This window comes from Bos javanicus, chromosome 8 (assembly GCF_032452875.1).
Source record: "Bos javanicus breed banteng chromosome 8, ARS-OSU_banteng_1.0, whole genome shotgun sequence".
In the NCBI taxonomy this organism is placed as follows: Eukaryota; Metazoa; Chordata; class Mammalia; order Artiodactyla; family Bovidae; genus Bos; species Bos javanicus.
The window spans coordinates 87,183,567-87,203,413 of NC_083875.1; the positions used below are offsets into that span (position 1 = coordinate 87,183,567).

Sequence of the window (19,847 nt, forward strand, 5' to 3'; positions counted from 1 at the left end):
ACTTAGTATTTAGAGCAGTGGTACTGGTTATGGTTTACAAAGGTCTCTCCTGGTTTTCTGCAGTGGCCTCTTTTATAGGTCTCCAGTCATTCTCCTTCCCAGTTTATTCTTTGCCTTGCTGCTGGAGTTATTTTTTCAAGCCCAAGCAAGAATTGCATCTCTGTTCAGTTAGAAACCTCTGGTGGTCTCTATGGAGAAGGCAGGGGCAACCCACTACAGTACTCTTGCCTGGAAAATCCCATGGACAGAGGAGTCTGGTAGGCTGCAGTCCATGAGGTCGAGAAGAGTTGGACACGACTGAGCGACTTCACTTTCACTTTTTATTTTCATGCATTGGAGAAGGAAATGGCAGCCCACTTCAGTGTTCTTGCATGGAGAATCCCAGGGACGGGGGAGCCTGGTGGGCTGCCGTCTATGGGGTCGCACAGAGTCGGACACGACTGAAGTGACTTAGCAGCAGTAGCAGTGGTCTCTAATGTCTGCAAGCTCTCACAACTGCAGATATTTACAGATCATGCATCTCCTTTCTGCTGCACCTAAGCCTTACCCTTTCCTCCTCTTATGTGTCAGTGCTTCTGCACACACCTTCTGGAATGACCTATCTCCTGTCCCTACCAACCTTCTCCCAGTCCAACAGACTTCTACTTGTAATTGTGACCCATTTTAAAAATAGTTTTTCTGAGCTTTGTACCAGCTTCTGGCAGAAAGAGAACAAATAAGCAAATGCATAATGCAAGTTATTCTTAATACCTGCTCCTTCCTCATGCATTCACATCTTCTGGAGTGTCTTTGTAGTCCTTCCACTTTTCTCCATGTTCTTTACCAGCGCTGTTCTTGTCCAAGCAACAGTTAGAACTGGACATGGGACAACAGACTGGTTCCAAATAGGAAAAGGAGTACGTCAAGGCTGTATATTGTCACCCTGTTTATTTAACTTATATGCAGAGTACATCATGAGAAACGCTGAACTGGAAGAAACACAAGCTGGAATCAAGATTGCCAGGAGAAATATCAATAACCTCAGATATGCAGATGACACCACCCTTGCGGCAGAAAGTGAAGAGGAACTCAAAAGCCTCTCGATGAAAGTGAAAGTGGAGAATGAAAAGGTTGGCTTAAAGCTCAACATTCAGAAAACGAAGATCATGTCATCCGGTCCCATCACTTCATAGGAAATAAATGGGGAAACAGTGGAAACAGTGTCAGACTTTATTTTTCTGGGCTCTAAAATCACTGCAGATGGTGACTGCAGCCATGAAATTAAAAGACACTTACTCCTTGGAAGGAAAGTTATGACCAACCTAGATAGCATATTGAAAAGCAGAGACATTACTTTGCCAACAAAGGTTCATCTAGTCAAGGCTATGGTTTTTCCTGTGGTCATGTATGGATGTGAGAGTTGGACTGTGAAGAAGGCTAAGCACCAAAGAATTGATGCATTTTAACTGTGGTGTTGGAGAAGACTCTTGAGAGTCCCTTGGACTGCAAGGAGATCCAACCAGTCCATTCTGAAGGAGATCAGCCCTGGGATTTCTTTGGAAGGAATGATGCTAAAGCTGAAGCTCCAGTACTTTGGCCACCTCACATGAAGAGTTGACTCCTTGGAAAAGACTCTGATGCTGGGAGGGATTGGGGGCAGGAGGAGAAGGGGAGGACAGAGGATGAGATGGCTGGATGGCATCACTGACCCGATGGACGTGAGTCTGAGTGAACTCCAGGAGTTGGTGTTGGACAGGGAGGCCTGGCGTGCTTCGATTCATGGGGTCGCAAAGAGTCGGACACGACTGAGCAACTGAACTGAACTGATGAGTGTCTTTTCACGTGCTTATTGTCCATGTGTATGTCTTCTTTAGAGAAATGTCTTCTCAAATCCTTGTTAATGGGGTTGTTCTCTTGTTGTTGAATTGTAAGTGTTCTTTATATATTCTGGAAACAAGTCCCTATTCAGATATATAACTTGAATATATTTTCTCGTGTTCTATGGGTTGTCTTTTCATCCTTGTTAATTTTGAAGAACCTAGGTTTTAGTACACTTTTCATGGACAGAGGAGTCTGGCAGGCTACAGTGCATGGACTTGCTGGACATGACTTAGCCACTAAAGCAACAACTGACCAACAATTTATTTATTTACTTATTTTTGTTGTTGAATATCAAAGAATCTCTAGAGAATTCTCAGTTTTTTCAAGAAAGTCAAGTCAACTGGTATTTTGATAGGCATTGCATTGAATAGGTAGATCGATTTGGGGAATATTGCATTTTTAACAGTGTTAAATTAAGCATGGAGAAGGCAGTGGCACCCTACTCCAGTACTCTTGCCTGGAAAATCCCATGGACGGAGGAGCCTGATAGGCTGCAGCCCTTGGGGTCGCTAAGAGTCGGACACGACTGAGCGACTTCACTTTCTCTTTTCACTTTCATGCTTTGGAGAAGGAAATGGCAACCCACTCCAATGTTCTTGCCTGGAGAATCCCAGGAATGGGGAAGGCTGGTGGGCTGCTCTCTATGGGGTCGAACAGAGTCAGACACGACTGAAGTGACTTAGCATTAGCAAATTAAGCATTGCATGAACATGGAATATCTTTTCACTCAGCAGTGTTTTGTATTTTTTCAGTGTATAAGTCTTGCACGATTTTTGTTAAATTTATTTCTAACTATTTCATTCTTTTTGGATGCTACTGTAAATGGAATTGTTTTTCTTAGTTTTCAGATTGCTCATTGCCGTCCTACAGTAATACAGTTGTTTTTGTATGTTGATCTTGTATCATGCAACCCTGCTGAACCTGCTTAATTATTCTCATAATTTTTTTACTGGGTTTCTTAATATTTATATATATACAAGATCCATGTCATCTGCACATAGAAGAAATTTTACTTATTCTTTTCCAGTCTGGATGCCTGTTATTCTTTCTCTTGTGTAATCTCTTTCCTTGAGCCTCCATTACAGGGTAGAATAAAAGAACAGACATCCAAGTCTTTTTCCTGATATGTGGTGAAAGCATTCATTCTTTCACCATTAAGTATGATATTAGCTGTGGGTTTTTGGTAGATGTCCTTTATCAGGTTGAAGGAACCTCTGTCTATTGCAATTATGTTCATAATTTGCAGTTATGTTCATGAAAGATAGTGGTCTTTAATTTTCCATTCTTGGTATGTCTTTGTCTGGTTTTGGTATAAGGGAAATGCTTGCTTCATAGAATGAGCAAGGAAGGGCCCCTTCTGCTTCTATTTTCTGGAAGAGATTGTATATCATTGTAGCTGGAAGAGCTACATACTTATAAGTGTTTTTATCTGGGTGAAAGTAAGTGAAAGTCGCTCAGTTATGTCTGACTCTTTGAGACCCCAAAAATTTTCCAGGCCAGAATACTGGAGTGGGTAGCCTTTTCCTTCTCCAGGGGATCTTCCCAACCCAGGGATCAAACCCAGGTCTCCCACATTGCAGGCGGATTCTTTACCAGCTGAGTCACAAGGGAAGCCCAAGCATACTGAAGTGGGTAGCCTATCCCTTCCCCAGCGGATCTTCCTGACCCAGGGATCGAACCAGGGTCTCCTGCATTGCAGGCAGATTCTTTACTAGCTGAAATATGAGGGAAGCCCTTATCTGGTTGAATTTTGTCCAGTTCTTTTTCTGCATCTATTGACATGATTGTATGACTTTTCTTGTTAAGCCTTTTATATGATTGATTATGTTAATTGATTTTCAAATATTGAACCAGTCTTACACACCTGGAATAAATCCCACTTGATTTTGGTGTGTAATTATTTTTATACATTGCTGCATTTAATTTGGTAACAGTCTATTGAGGATTTTTGCAGTTATGTTCATGAAAGATAGTGGTCTTTAGTTTTCCATTCTTGGTATATCTTTGTCTGGTTTTGGTATAAGGGAAATGCTTGCTTCATAGAATGAGCAAGGAAGTGCCCCTTCTGCTTCTATTTTCTAGAAGAGATTGTATATCATTGTAGCTGGAAGAGAAATTATATCATTTTTTTCTTTGAATGTTTTGGTAGAATTACAAGTGAAACTGTCTGTACCTGATGTTTTCTGTTCTAGAAGCTTTTAATTGTTAATTACATTTCTTTAATAGATGTAGGTCTATTTGACTTATCTCTTTCTTGTCCTAGTAGATTGTGCCTTTCAGAAAGTAGGTTTATTTCATATAACTTAGCAAATTCGTTGGCATATAGTTGTTTGTAATGCTTCTTTATTATGCTTGTATCAATGAGATTCAGTAGTGATGAATTTCTCATGTTAGTACTTTATATTTTCTTTCAAAAGATTTCTGATATTAGTAATTTGTTTTCTTTCTTTCTCTCTCTCCCATGGCGAGCCTGGCTAGAGATTTATCAATTTATTGATCTTTTTAAAGAACTAAGTTTTGATTTAACTGATTTCTTGTCTACTGATTTTCTGTTTTTATGTCATTGATTTCTTCTGATTTTTAATTTTTTCACACTTACGTTAGATTTAATTTGTTGTTTGTTTTCTAGTTTCTTAAGGTGGAAATATAGATTTCCACTTCCTAATAAGTGCATCAGTGTTATCAGTTTTTCTTTAAGCACTGCTTTTGCTGGGTCACACATATTTTGAGTTCAGTCACTCAGTCGTGTCTGACTCTGTTCGCTCAGTCATATCCAACTCTTTGTGACCCCTTGAACCACAGCGCGCCAGGCCTCCCTGTCTATCACCAACTCCCAGAGTTCACCCAAACTGAAGTCCATTGAGTCAGTGATGCCATCCAACCATCTCATCGTCTGTCGTCCCCTTCTCCTGCCCTCAGTCTTTCCCAGCAGCAGGGTCTTTTCCAATGAGTCAGCTCTTCGCATCGGGTGGCCAAAGTACTGGAGTTTGAACTTCAACATCAGTCCTTCCAATGAACACCCAGGACTGGTCTCCTTTAGGATGGACTGGTTGGATCTCCTTGCAGTCCAAGGGACTCTCAAGAGTCTTCTCCAACAACACAGTTCAAAAGCATCAATTCTTCTGTGCTCAGCTTTCTCTTTATAGTCCAATTCTCACATCCATACGTGACTACTGGAAAAACCATACCCTTGACTAGATGGACCTTTGTTGGCAAAGTAATGTCTCTGCTTTTTGATATGCTGTCTAGGTTGCTCATAACTTTCCTTCCACGGAGTAAGCGTCTTTTAATTTCATGGCTGCAGTCACAATCTGTATTGATTTTGGAGCCCCCAAAAATAAAGTCAGCCATTGTTTCCACTACTGGATGCCATGATTTTAGTTTTCTGAATGTTGAGCTTTAAGCCAACTTTTTCACTCTCCTCTTTCACTTTCATCAAGAGGCTCTTTAGTTCTTCACTTTCTGCCGTAAGTGTGGTGTCATCTGCATATCTGAGGTTATTGACATTTCTCCTGGCAGTCTTGATTCCAGCTTGTGCTTCTTCCAGCCCAGCGTTTCTCATGATGTACTCTGCATATAAGTTAAATAAGCAGGGTGACAATATATAGCCTTGATGTACTCCTTTCCCGATTTGGAACCATGTCCAGGTTTAACTGTTGCTTCCTGACCTGCATGCAGGTTTCTCAAGAGGCAGGTCAAGTGGTCTGGTATTCTGATCTCTTTGAGAATTTTCCACAATTTATTGTGATCTACACAAAGGCTTTGGCATAGTCAGTAAAGCAGAAATAGGTATTTTTCTGGAACTCTCTTGCTTTTTTGATGATCCAGCGGATGTTGGGAATTTGATCTCTGGTTCCTCTGCCTTTTCTAAAACCAGCTTGAACATCTGGAAGTTCACGGTTCACATATTGCTGAAGCCTGGCTTGGAGAATTTTGAGCATTACTTTACTAGCGTGTGAGATGAGTGCAATTGTGTGGTAGTTTGAGCGTTCTTTGGCATTGTCTTTCTTTGGGATTGGAATGAAAACTGACCTTTTCCAGTCCTGTGGCCACAAATTTGCTGACATTGAGTATAGCAGTTTCACAGCATCATGTTTTAGGATTTGAAATAGCTCAACTGGAATTTTATCACCTCCACTAGCTTTGTTCATAGTGGTGCTTCCTAAGCGGCAAGGGGGGAGGGGCGGAGGGGGGGCGGGGGCGGGGACACACACACACATATGTTTTGGTAAGTTGTATTTTCAGTTTCATTTAGTTAGAAATATTTTAAATTTCTCTCTAGATTTCTTCTTTTACTTATATTTTACTTAGAAGTACCTTATTTAATCTCCAAGTATTTTGAAGTTTTCCAGCTGTCTTTCTGTTACTGATTCCTGTGGTTTATTTCCATTGTTATTTAGGAGCATACTTCAGTATGATTTCTATTTTAAATTTGTTACGGTGTGCTTTTTGCCCAAAATATGGTCTGTCATGGTGAATATCCATATGATCTTGGGAAGAATGAGTAGTCTGCTGTTGTTGGATGCGGTATTCTATATTCAGTTAGATATAGTATTCAATTAGATTTAGTTGATTTTTTGGTTGGTATTCCTCATTGGAAAAGACTCTGATGCTGGGAGGGATTGGGGGCAGGAGGAGAAGGGGACAACAGAGGATGAGATGGCTGGATGGCATCGCTGACTCGATGGACGTGAGTCTGAGTGAACTCCTGGAGTTGGTGATGGACAGGGAGGCCTGGCGTGCTTCGATTCATGGGGTTGCAAAGAGTCGGACACGACTGAGCGACTGAACTGAACTGATATCGTTAATTGATTTTCTGCCTGCTGGATTTATTAGTGATAGAGGCGAGTTGAAATTTGCAACTGTAATGATGGATTTGTTTATTTCTCCTTGTAATTCTGTCAGTTTTTAAATCATGCAAATTTAAGCTCTATTGTTTGGTGAATACACATGGGTTATTATGTTGGAGAAATGACCCCACCAACATTATCCCCTTTTCTCACTCAGACTGTTCTTTGTTCTGAGATCTGCTTTCTCTGAAATTAATGTTACCACTCCAGGTTTTATTAGTGTTGTTGTGTTTAGTTGCTAAGTTGTGTCTGACTTTTGTGATCCCATGGACTGAGCCCGCCAGGCTCCTCTGTCTGCGGGATTTTTCCAGGTAAGAATACATAATTGCATTGCCGTTTCCTTCTACTGATTTTCCCGACCCAGGGATTGAACTCAAGACTCCTGCATCGGCAGGTGATTTCTTTACCACTGAGCCAACTGAGAGGCCCTTTTTTAGTGTTAGCATTATCTTTCTTCATCTTTTGATTTTTTAAATCAGTGTGTGTCTTTGAAGTGGATTTCTTGTATATGTCATATGGTTGGGTATTGTTTTAATCCACTCTGACAGTATCTGTCTTTTAATTAGTGTATTTTAGACCATTCATATTTAAATTGATTATTGAAATAGTTGGATTATTATGTATTTGTAACTGTTTTCTATTCATTGCCCTTATTTTTTTCTTTCATTTTTTGACTTTCACTCTTTTTCTGCCAATTGTCTTCCCTTTTAGCTTATCAGTTACCCTTTTTTAGAGATTTTATTGGTTGCCATGTTATTTGCAGTTCATGTTTACAACTAATCTACATCTACTTTTAATAACACTATATGACTTCATAGTGGTAAAGGTATAAATGCATATTCCCATTTCTTTCCTCCCATACCATTGCTGTCATTCTTTACACTTTTCTGTAAGCTACAGTCACCACATACGTTATTGCATTATTGTTTGGAATAAGTTATCATTTAGTTATAAGTCAGAAAGAACATTGACATTTATTTAATAGTGTGTTGTTAGTAGTAGTTGGGCTTAATAGTTCTGAATTTGTTTTCCTTTTATTGTAGAATAGAGCAAATGAAAACCTGTTGGTCTTGGAAATTAGACTTTTCATTATGATGAAAAAAGAGAAGGAGAGAGATGGTATAAGTATGGGATGGGGGGAAGTGAGGAAGAAACTTGTTGCATTGGATTCGAATTAGAGTTACCAGGACAAACTTATAAAAATCATAAGTATATTGTATGTATACATATTTACATTTATTTCCTTTTCTGACCACTAAAATTGTCTAAATGAAATGAAGTAGCATGGTAGCAGTAAACATATCTGATATCCAGATTTTGGTTTCTAAAGACTATTCCCTCATTGAAAGAAGCCAGGACTTTTTGGAGAAGTGGCTGATTTCAGGTCTGGAGCAGGGAAAGTGAAAGGTGAGCCTGGAATATCTTTGTGGGCCAGGAAGCAAGGAAGTGTTCAAATAATAAAAGGATCGTGGCAGGGCACAGCCTTACAGGGCTCTCACTGAGCATATCTAGGGTAATTTGAACATTTATGGATTAATGGAACAGTGTTAAAGGATTATATAACACCTTGAATAAAGAATCCATGAAGCCATAGAGATTACGTGAAACAGTGTGGTAGGGAAGAACGTATTTTTATAGAAGAATGGTAGGAATGATAGAAAATCCCCATTTTTTGAAACCACTAAGATAAAAATAAAGGAATTATCATTGCAGTGAGATACAGATGCTTTATCTTTTTCCAAGTCTTTATACAGTTGTCCCAACACTGCTTAATCATCGTTACTTCACTGTTTTGAAGGGCATTTTTATGACAAGCTGAATTTCCATACTGTCTTTCTGTTCTGTTTTATGATCTCTGTAGATGTTGTTGTTCTCCATTATTTTATGATTAAAGCTGTGTTGTGTTTCAGTAGGGCCAGGTACTCACTCCTTCATCTTTACTCTTTTTTTTTAATTTGTTTTCATTCCTTTTCCTGCATGGTTATTTTTCTGCAAGAGTTTTGGAATGTTCATGTATAATTTCAGAAAAAGGCTTATTAATATTTTTATTGACATTGTGTTGGGTTTAAAATTAGAATATTTATACAATGTTTTTTTTAAACATAAAAACATGATGTTTCTATTTGTTTAATTCTACCTTTTTTTTTTTAAAAGGACAGTTTAAAAAGTGCCTACCCTTAGGGCTTGCTCATTTATGTTACCTGTATCCCAGGTCATCCTGCTTCCTGTCTGGTTCATAAAAATGAAATAATTTGTTTCAGTGTATCTTCTAAGTGGTTTCCTTTCTCCCTCTGTTTCTCTATTTCTCTTTATAGGAAGGCTATTGTTTCTGGATGTATTAATTTCATGTGTTGCAAATAAATATGCTTTTGTTTGCAGTGGTTTTTTATTTGATTTGGATTTTCTAGGTTTATAATCATCATTTGTTAATGATTTTCTAATGTTTCTAAAATTTGGATATTATAAAAATTGCTGCATATTCTCTTTGTATTCAAGTGAAAGATTTCTGGGTTAGTTCTTTATATTTTTAGAACCCTAATTAGGGTTAGGGCTAGGATTATAATCTTCTACCTATACAATTTCTGTTATTTGTAACCTTAGTTTATATCATCAGAACTTTTGATAGTTGCATCTTGTTCTCTTATCCAGTGCTGTATCTAGAGATTGACCTGGTGCTTTATCTAGAGATTGAATATAAACAGAGTTTGTAATGTTATTGATAATATTTATGTTGGTACTACCTTCAGTTTATCTTTAGAAGCATGTGCTTTCCGCCTCTGCTCCGCAGCCTATGTGATCTCTCACCTGGATCTCTGCAGTAGCATCTTGTTTAGTATCCCCTACTATAATTATTATTATTATTATTTTTTGGTCTATGTGGATGAAATTCACATAGTACAAAATTAACCATTTTAACTTTTCAAGGTGTACATCCAGTAGTTTTTAGGTTATTCCATGTTTACAACCATCACCACTGTCTTAATTCCTTTCAAATTGCTTTCAAAACCATTTCGAAATGGTTCTTACTCACTTCCTCCTCATCCCTTTCTCCCCAAGGTTTCCAAAACCCACTAATTTCTCTTCTGTCTTTATGGAGTTTGTCTATACCAGGTACTTCATGGAAGTAGAATCATACCATGTGTGATTTATGTCTGAGTTCTTTAGCCTAATGTTTTCAGAGTTCGTCTGTTTTACAGCATGTATCAGCATTTCATTTGTTTTTATGGCTGAATACTATTTCATTGAATGGATATAACTTTTTTGTGAATAGTTATTTGTTTGAATGTATGTTTTCATTCTCTTGGGTAGATACCTAGGAGTAGAATCATGTGGTAACTTTATGTTTGGTGTTTGGAGAAACCACCAGACTGTGTGAGAGTTCTATGAGAGTTCTTATTTCTCCACATCCCTGTCAATGCGTGTTTCTTTTTTAAAAAAATTAAAGCCATCTTACTGGGCATAAAGTAATTTTTGTGGTTTTTGATTTGCATTTCTTTAGTAACAAATTCATTGTTTCATTTAATTTTGAAAAAAAAAATTTTAATTTTTTAACATCAGAAACATTTTGTACTGGTGTGTAGCCAATTAACAATATTGTGGTAGTTTCACAATAAGTGAACAGCAAAGGGACTCAGCCTTAGGTATACATGTATCCATTCTCTCCCAAACTCCCACTCCCATCCAAGCTGGCACATAACATTGAGCAGAATTCCATGTGTTATACAACAGGTCCTGGTTGGTTTTCTGTTTTGAATATAGCAGTGTGTACATGACTTTTCCCAAAGTCCTTAACTATTCCCTTCCCCCCAGTAACTGTAAGTTTGTTTTCTAAGTCTGTGAGTAAAAAATGGGCAGAAGACCTGAACTGACATTTCCCCAAAGAGGACATACAGATGACCAGTAGGCACATGAAAAGATGTTCAACATCGCTAATTATTAGAGAAATGCAAGTCAAAACTACAGTGAGATATTACCTCAGACTGGTCAGAATGGCTATCCTCAAAAAACCCACAAACAACAGATGCTGAAGAGGGTGTGGAGAGAAGGGAGCCTTCTTGTACTATTGGTAAGAATGTAAATTGGAACAGCCACTATGGAGAACAGTAGGGAAGTTCCTGAAAAAACTAAAAACAGAGCTATCATATGACCCTGCAATGCCTTTCCTGGGCATATATCCAGAGAAAAACATGGCCTGAAAAGAAACATGCACCTCAGTGTTCACTGTAGCACTGCTTACAGTAGCCAAGACATGGAAGCAACCCATTGTCCATCAACAGAGGAATGGATAAAGAAGAGGTGGTATATGCATACAATGGAATATTACTCAGCTGTTAAAAAGAATGGAGTAATGCCATTTGCAGCAACAAAGGTGGACCTAGAGAGTGGAGAGTGTCATACTGAGTGAAGTAAGTCAGAGAGAGAGAAGTATCTTATCAGTTCAGTTCAGTTCAGTTGCTCAGTCATGTCTGACTCTTTGCGACCCCATGAACTGCAGCACACCAGGCCTTCCTGTCTATCACCAGCTCCCGGAGTTCACCCAAACCCATGTCCATCGAGTCAATGATGCCATCCAGCCATCTCATCCTCTGTCGTCAACTTCTCCTGCCGCCAATCCCTCCCAGCATCAGGGTCTTTTCCAATGAGTCAGCTCTTCTCATGAGGTGGGCAAAGTATTGGAGTTTCAGCTTTAGCATCATTCATTCCAGTGAACACCCAGGACTGATCTTCTTTAGAATGGACAGGTTGGATCTCCTTGCAGTCCAAGGGACGCTTAAGAGTCTTCTCTGACACCACAGTTCAAAAGCATCAGTTCTTCAAAACTCAGCTTTCTTCATAGTCCAACTCTCACATCCATACATGACCACAGGAAAAACCATAGCCTTGACTAGACCGACCTTTGTTGGCAAAGTAATGTCTCTGCTTTTGAGTATGCTATCTAGGTTGGTCATAACTTTCCTTCCAAGGAGTAAGCATCTTTTAATTTCATGGCTGCAGTCACCATCTGCAGTGATTTTGGAGGCTCCCAAAATAAAGTCTGACACTGTTTCCACTGTTCTCCCATCTATTTCCATGAAGTGATGGGACCAGATGCCATGATCTTTGTTTTCTGAATGTTGAGCTTTAAGCCAACTTTTTCTCTCCTCTTTCACCTTCATCAAGAGGCTTTTGAGTTCCTCTTCACTTTCTGCCATAAGGGTGGTGTCATCTTCATATCTGAGGTTATTGATATTTCTCCTGGCAATCTTGATTAACGTTGTGCTTCTTCCAGCCCAGCGGTTTTCATGATGTACTCTGCATATAAGTTAAATAAGCAGGGTGACAATATACAGCCTTGACGTACTCCTTTTCCTATTTGGAACCAGTCTGCTGTTCCATGTCCAGTTCACAAAATCCACATAGTCAAAGGCTTTGGCATAGTCAATAAAACAGAAATAGATGTTTTCCTGGAACTCTCTTGCTTTTTCGATGATCTAGTGGATGTTGGCAATTTGATCTCTGATTCCTCTGCCTTTTCTAAAACCAGCTTGAACAACTGGAAGTTCATGGTTCACGTATTGCTGAAGCCTGGCTTGGAGAATTTTGAGCATCACTTTACTAGCGTGTGAGATGAGTGCAATTGTGCGGTAGTTTGAGCATTCTTTGGCATTGCCTTTCTTTGGGATTGGAATGAAAACTGACCTTTTGCAGTCCTGTGGCCACTGCTGAGTTTTCCAAATTTGCTGGCATATTGAATACAGCACTTTCACAGCATCATCTTTCAGGATTTGAAATAGCTCAACTGGAATTCCATCACCTCCCCTAGCTTTGTTCATAGTGATGCTTTCTAAGGCCCACTTGACTTCACATTCCAGGATGTCTTGCTCTAGGTGAGATCACACCATCGTGCTTATCTGGGTCATGAAGATCTTTTTTGTACACTTCTGTGCATTCTTGCCACCTAGTCTTAATATCTTCTGCTCCTGTTAAGTCCATACCATTTCTGTCCTTTATCGAGCCCATCTTTGCTTGAAATGTTCCCTTGGTATCTCTAAATTTTCTTGAAGAGATCTCTAGTCTTTCCCATTCTGTTGTTTTCCTCTATTTCTTTGCATTGATCGCTGAAGAAGGCTTTCTTATCTCTCCTTGCTATTCTTTCTAACTCTGCTTTCAGATGCTTATGTCTTTCTTTTTCTCCTTTGCTTTTTGTTTCCCTTCTTTCACAGCTATTTGTAAGGCCTCCTCAGACAGCCATTTTGCTTTTTTGCATTTCTTTTCCGTGGGGATGGTCTTAATCCCTGTCTCCTGTACAATGTCACAAACCTCCATCCATAGTTCATCAGGCACTTTGTCTATCAGATCTAGGCCCTTAAATCTATTTCTCACTTCCACTGTATAATCATATGGGATTGATTTAGGTCAAACCTTAATGGTCTGGTGGTTTTCCCTACTTTCTTCAATTTAAGTCTGAATTTGGTAATAAGGAGTTCGTGATCTGAGCCACAGTCACCTCCCGGTCTTCTTTTTGCTGACTGTTTAGAGCTTCTCCATCTTTGACTGCAAAGAATATAATCAATCTGATTTCGGTGTTGACCACTTGTTGTTGATCCCCGAGTGAAGTAAGTCAGAGAGAGGAAAGTATCATATGATATCCCTTATATATGGAATCTAAAAGGAAATGATAGAAATGCATCTCATTTATTATGTCTTCTTTATAGAAATATTTATTCATATCCTTTGCCTGTTTTTCAGTTGAGTTGTCTTTTTGTTGTGAGTGGTACCAGTTCTTTATATAATCTCAATATTTACCCCATATCAGATGTATCATTTGCAAATATTTTCTATTCGTGGGTTTTTTCCCTTCCTTGGTAATTTTGATGAAGTCTAGTTTATCTGTTTTTTTCTTTCATTGCTTGTGCTTTTATTGTCATATTTAAGTCAGTGTTGCCTAAACCAGGATTGTGAAGATTTATCATTTGTTTCCTTCTAAGAGTGTTACAGTTTTAGGTCTCAGATCCATTTTGAGATGATTTTGTATATGCTGTGAGTAAAGGGCCCAGCTCCATTCTTCTGTGGGTGAATATCTGGTTGTCCACCCCTGTTTGTTGAGAAGTCCTGCACCATTGGATGGTCTTGGTATCCTTGTTGAAAACAAATTGATGATTGATTTTTATTACTGAGGTCTTTCTTTATTACTTAGATGTCTTTCAGTGTGTTTTGTAGTTTTCAGTGAAATTTCTTGGTTAAGTTTATTCCTAAGTAATTGTGTATATATATATATTTTGATGCTGTTACAAATTGAATTGTTTTCTTAATTTCATTTTTGGAGTGTTCATTGATAGTGTATAGAAATATAACTGATTTTTGTATATTGATATTATATTATGCAGCTTTTCTGAGTTCACTTATTAGCTCTAATAGTTTTTGATGGATTCATTGGGATTTTCTGTGTGTAAGACCATATTATTTGTGGATGGAAATAGACTTACTTCTTTCTTTTCCTCATAGCTCAGTTGATAAAGAATCTGCCTGCAGTGCAGGAGATCCTGGTTTGATTCCTGGGTTGGGAAGATCTGCTGAGAAGGGATAGGCTACCCCCTCCAGTATTCTTGGACTTCCCTTGTGGCTCAGCTGATAAAGAATCCGCCTGCAATGCGGGAGACCTGGGTTCAATTGGGAAGATCCCCCAGAGAAGGGAAAGGTTACGTACTCCAGTATTCTGGCCTATAGTATTCCGTGGACTGTTTAGTATATGGGGTCACAAAGAGTCAGACACGGCTGAGCAACTTTCACTTTCATTTTTTTTTTCCTATCTAAATTCCTTTTATTTCTTTTTTTTACCTACTTACCCTGCTAGAATTTCTATTACATTGTTAAATAAATAAAGTGGTGAAAATGGACATCCTTATCTAATTTTTTTATCTCAGGGAGAAGACCTTAAGCCTTTTAACATTAAATATGATGTTAATTGTAAGTTTTGTTGTTTTTTTTTTTATAAATGTCCTTTATTAGGTTGAGGAAGTTTCCTTCTGTTACTAGCTTGTTGAGGTTTTTAAGTTATTATTTCTTAAAAATCATTTAAAGCATGTTGGATTTTGTCCAGTGTTTCTTTTGCATCAGTTGAGGTGATCATATAATTTTAAAATATTTTCTTTTATTCTGTTAGTGTGGTGTATTACTTTGCTCAATTTTTGTGCTGAACTACCGTTGCATTCCTGGGTAAGTCCCTCTTGGTCATGACTGCTAAATTTGACTTGCTAGTATTTTGTTGAGGATTTTTTTTACATCTGTATTCATAAGGGATATTGGTCTAGTATATTCTTGTTTCCTTCTAATCTGTTTTCTACACTGTGGCCTGAGTGACCTTTTTAAAATGTAAGTTTGAACATAGAAATAAATTTCCCCAGTTTGAAAAAAAGCTATTAGAAATGCATAGCAAACATTGTACTAAACAGTGAAATGCTTAGAAACATTTTCATTAAAGGTATTGACAAAATAAAGGAACTTACTATTTTTGCTAATATTATATTGGACTTGAAGGCCTAGCTAAAGTGAAACAGCAGGAGAAGGAAATGAGAAATTAACATTGGAGCAGAAAACATAACTGTTAGTATTTTTGAACAAGATTGAGTATTGACTTAGAATATTGAAGAGAACCACGTAAGTCTATTAATATTTCATAAATTTGCCAGAAAAAGTTTATGTAAAATAGCACTAAAAAAATTGCAGTTTCCACATACTCTCAATATATAATTAGAAAATGTAACTGATATAGAGTGATTTTTACAGTTATTTAGAATACAGTTATTTGATTTTTAAAATCAGAAGGAAAATAATGGACTGTTTTGTAAATGGTTCCAGCCAAAAATGTTTGTGCATATTAGAGGAATAAGACTCCTGTGGAGTTGAGAGCAGCAGAAATGAAAGTAGTCAATGTAAGGAGACAGTATCAGAGGATTGTTTTATTCATTGAGGTAGAGGATCCTTTATTTTGTTTGAATTTGTTCAGTTTTACTTTTTCTTAATTACCTATACAGTTAGTGTATATGAACAGTATTTAATATGGTTTGTTTTGAGAACTAACAGTCCTTTCCTCCACCCCATTTCCCATATTCCAGAAACAGTTATTTAAAACCCTTTGGCTGATTGTTTTGGGCACATGTCATCTCATTTAAAATAACATACATATATTTCTACTTCTGGAATTTTCACGTTTAGGTATTATGTGTCTACTGACTTTTTGCCATGGAGGATAAGGGTTTGGTCCCCTTTCACACTCCACCACACATGTGTACCTTCTTTTTTGCCCTTGTTCTTCCTCTAATTTGGCTTTATTTCTAGGTCTAAGTGAATATTGCCATTTTTTTTAGAATAGCTTTATTGCGATACAATTCATATACCTTAAAATTCTCCTGTTTAAAATATACAATGTAATGGCTTCTAGTGCATTTATAGAGATGTGCATCTATCACCACTACAAGAACTGAACATTTCATTGCCCTAAAAAGAAACTTAACACTGTTTAGCTGTCACTGCTTAGTCTCTCCATCTCCAGCGGCCCTAGGCAATCACTGATCTACCTTTTTTGTCCCTTCTGATGTGCCTGCTCTCAGCATTTCATGTAAACGACATTATACAGTACGTGCTCACTTGTCCCTGGCTTCTTTCACTCAGCATGTTTTCAGGGTTCATCCATGTTGCACATGTATTGATGCTTCTTTTTTTTTTTCTTGCTAAATATTACACTACATGGATTTGTTATATTTTGTTTATCCACTCATCAACTGATGGATATTTGGGTTGTTTCCAGGTTTTGAATATTTTGAACAATGCTCTTCTGATCATTCTGGTGTAAGTGTTTGTGTGAACATGTGTTTTCATTGAAAACTCTTTCTAAGGAAGATACTAAGTCAAAAGTTGCAAAGACAATAATATATAAAAAGTTAAAACTTTGGTGCAAAAAAATGCCATAAACAAAGTTGACTTTTAAAAGTGAATGATAGGGAAGAGATCTGTTCTATAAATAATGAATTAATATCTGTAACCTAAAAATTTATCATTTGAAATGCAAACGACAACTGTAATAAGATAGGCAAACAGTAAGAACAGTCAGTTCAGAAAACAAATGACAAATGATCATTAAACCAGTTTAACTTTGGTTCCTATGATTGGGTGAAATCTGATATATAATGATATTTCCCCATATATTGTCAAAGATTTATAATATTCAGAATAATGTGACCAGTGATTGTCAATAATGTATTTATTGAGGTCCCCTTACTGACCTGAAATGGAGTATATAGATAATGTAAGCAGCTGACAAACATAACTTATCCTTAAATATAGTAATGAAAGCAAAAGAAGTAGTTTATGGCAGAATAACATTTCAGTATATAATTTTTCTGCTGTGATCATTAAAATATAAATAAGTTAGAATTTAAGAGAAGTAAGAAAACTAGAAACCATTCTACAAAGTAAGTAGAGACAAATAAAAAACAGATGGTATAAGGGGATAAATAGACCAAACTTATTGTCTATGATAAGAGACTGAGGAAATAGCCTGAATTGAAAAAGGGGTAATATACTAAGATAAATTTTATACTGAGCAAAAGTGGTAGTCTTACAAATGAGCTGCACTTTACTTATTTGTTTTTGACTTAAAATAATCCTCTATTGGGATGTGGAACAGGGTGGTAACAGAGTAAATTCTAAGATTCAGTTCTCATTGACACCAAGTCAAACAGAAGTTCTTTTACCAGTAATAATACTTGAAAATGCAGTGAATGTAATTAGACTTAACATACATTTCGTTTTCTTGTTTGATGGATACCATGTAAAACAATTTATTGAAATTCCTGTAATTTTAGGACAAAAAGCATGTACTCGAAAATTTTAAATGTAAGTGACTTTGTTAAGTACATGGGACAGAGTCAGGAGAGAAACTTGGGATGGAAATACTGAAAACTATGTAGTGTGGCAAATAGAATAGTTGAAGTATTAATCCCTGGTGGCTCAGATGGTAAAGAGCCCGCCTGCAATGCAGGAGACCCCGGGGTTTGATCCCTGGGTCAGCAAGATACCCTGGAGAAAGGAATGGCAACCCATTCTTGCCTGGAGAATTCCATGGAAAGTGGAGCCTGGTAGGCTACTGTTCACAGAGTTGCACAGAGTCGGACATGACTGAGTGACTAATAAACACATACACACACACACACACACACACAAGCAAAAAAAAGCTGATCCCATAATGCTTGCCTGTGACAAGAAATTGTTAGCTATTGTGTACTTCTATGTATACTGAAGATAATAAAGCTATATTTTAAATGTGGCCTTCCTACTCTGTAGTCTGATTAAGCTATGTAAAATTTAAAATGTGTAGAATTGTAAAATGTGGCATATTACCTTGGTGGTGCGTAAAGAGAGAGGAATTGAAGGGGACATGCTGTTACAAAGTTCTCTAAAAGGCTGGACAAAAGTGGTGAATGTTAAGTATGAGATTGATTTTATAAATACGTATACCAAATTTTTCAAAAATACGCTTGAAAAGGATGGTAAACATGAAAATTAGGATAAAGCTCTTGAAGTGAACCTCAGAGAGGTGGTAGATTCCCAAGTCCCAAGTTAACTAGCTTTGCATATATGGGAATCTGTACCCTGAATTGGAAAGACTGATGCTGAAGCTGAAACTCCAGTATTTTGGCCACCTGATGTAAAGAGCTGACTCATTTGAAAAGACCCTGGTGCTGGGAAAGATTGAGGGCAGGAGGAGAAGGGGATGACAGATGATGAGATGGTTGGATGGTATCACTGATTCAATGAACATGAGTTTGCGTGAACTCCTGGAGTTGGTGATGGACAGGGAGGCCTGGTGTGCTGTGGTTCATGGGGTTGCAAAGAGTCAGACAGTACTGAGCAACTGAACTGAACTGAACTGTTCCCTGAATACCTCACTAACTCAAATGCTTTTTTGTTTCCCCCTTAACTAGGAATTGTGGTGCTTGGAATAAACAGAGCCTATGCCAAAAATTCATTAAGTAAAAATCTTATAAAAATGGTGAGTGTAAAGAATAAACTATTTGCTTCTAAGATTATGGTACAGTGTTGACACCAACCTGAAAATGATTTTTCCTCTTTTCCTTCTTATCTTTCCTGTTTCTGTTTAGCTTTCAAAAGCTGTGGATGCTTTAAAATCTGATAAGAAAGTACGGACCATAATAGTCAGAAGTGAAGTCCCTGGGATATTCTGTGCTGGTATGTAAAAAGATTAAATTTTTAAAACTAGTCTAATGTTTCCCTAGCAGTAGCGTATTTTCCATTATAAAGTGTTCTGTGGTTTGAATTTCATTACCAACAATTCCTCTTTGTTTTTCTACTGTTGTTACAAGAAAAAAAAATGTTTTCTCAGAAAGAAATCTTTGCAACATGGGGAGAAGTTGTTTTGGAAGTTGAAAAAATAGTTTGAGCAATTAAAATATTTGTTTGTGGTACTTGAATGATCTTTATGAAAGATGAGCTGGGAAGGAAAAATTGTGTCTCCTACTCAGAAACAGTGTGCTCTGTGTTTATAAGTTACTTAAAAAATACTTCAACTGACTAGTAGTAATTGCTGCTGCTACTGCTGCTAAGTCGCTTCAGTCGTGTCCGACTCTGTGCGACCCCGTAGACGGCAGCCCACCAGGCTCCCTCGTCCCTGGGATTCTCCAGGCAAGAACACTGGAGTGGGTTGCCATTTCCATCTCCAATGCATGAAAGTTAAAAAATACAGTGAAGTCACTCAGTCGTGTCCGACTTCTAGCGACCCCATGGACTGCAGCCCACCAGGCCCCTCCATCCGTGGGATTTTCCAGGCAAGAGTACTGGAGTGGGGCGCCATTGCAAAACGTTATATGTAGACATGTGCTTCGGAGGTTTGTGTTTGTAGTGGTGCCCACTCAAATATGTGTCCACAAATTGTTTTTTTAAATTGGTGTCTACAGCAGTGAAGTGTTTTTTTATTTTTTTCCATTTGTGCTGTATTACCAAAAGCCAAAGATTAAGTTGCCTTGCATTTTCCATATTTGTAAGTATGTCTAAGTCATGCGATTGAATGAATCTGTTTCAACTAGTCAAAAATATAGATGATTAAGATAAATAAATGCTGATAGTATACAGTATTAATGT

At 37.7% G+C, this 19,847-nt stretch overlaps 1 protein-coding gene across 6 annotated transcripts in view; it reads left to right on the forward strand.

The window, feature by feature from the left end:
- The window catches only part of AUH (AU RNA binding methylglutaconyl-CoA hydratase), a 220,688-nt gene that overhangs the window by 2,775 nt on the left and 198,066 nt on the right, over positions 1-19,847 (forward strand). For 4 of the 6 annotated variants that reach the window (XM_061426278.1, XM_061426280.1, XM_061426281.1 and 1 more), the window contains exons 2-3: positions 18,674-18,741; positions 18,851-18,938. The exons of 1 other annotated variant lie outside the window; for it this stretch is intronic. In XM_061426278.1, the coding sequence (XP_061282262.1) occupies positions 18,674-18,741; positions 18,851-18,938 (156 nt within the window). Of the gene's footprint in view, positions 1-14,715; positions 14,907-16,497; positions 16,539-18,673; positions 18,742-18,850; positions 18,939-19,847 lie in introns of those variants that run through there. One more of the 6 variants, XM_061426283.1, reaches the window with a different exon arrangement.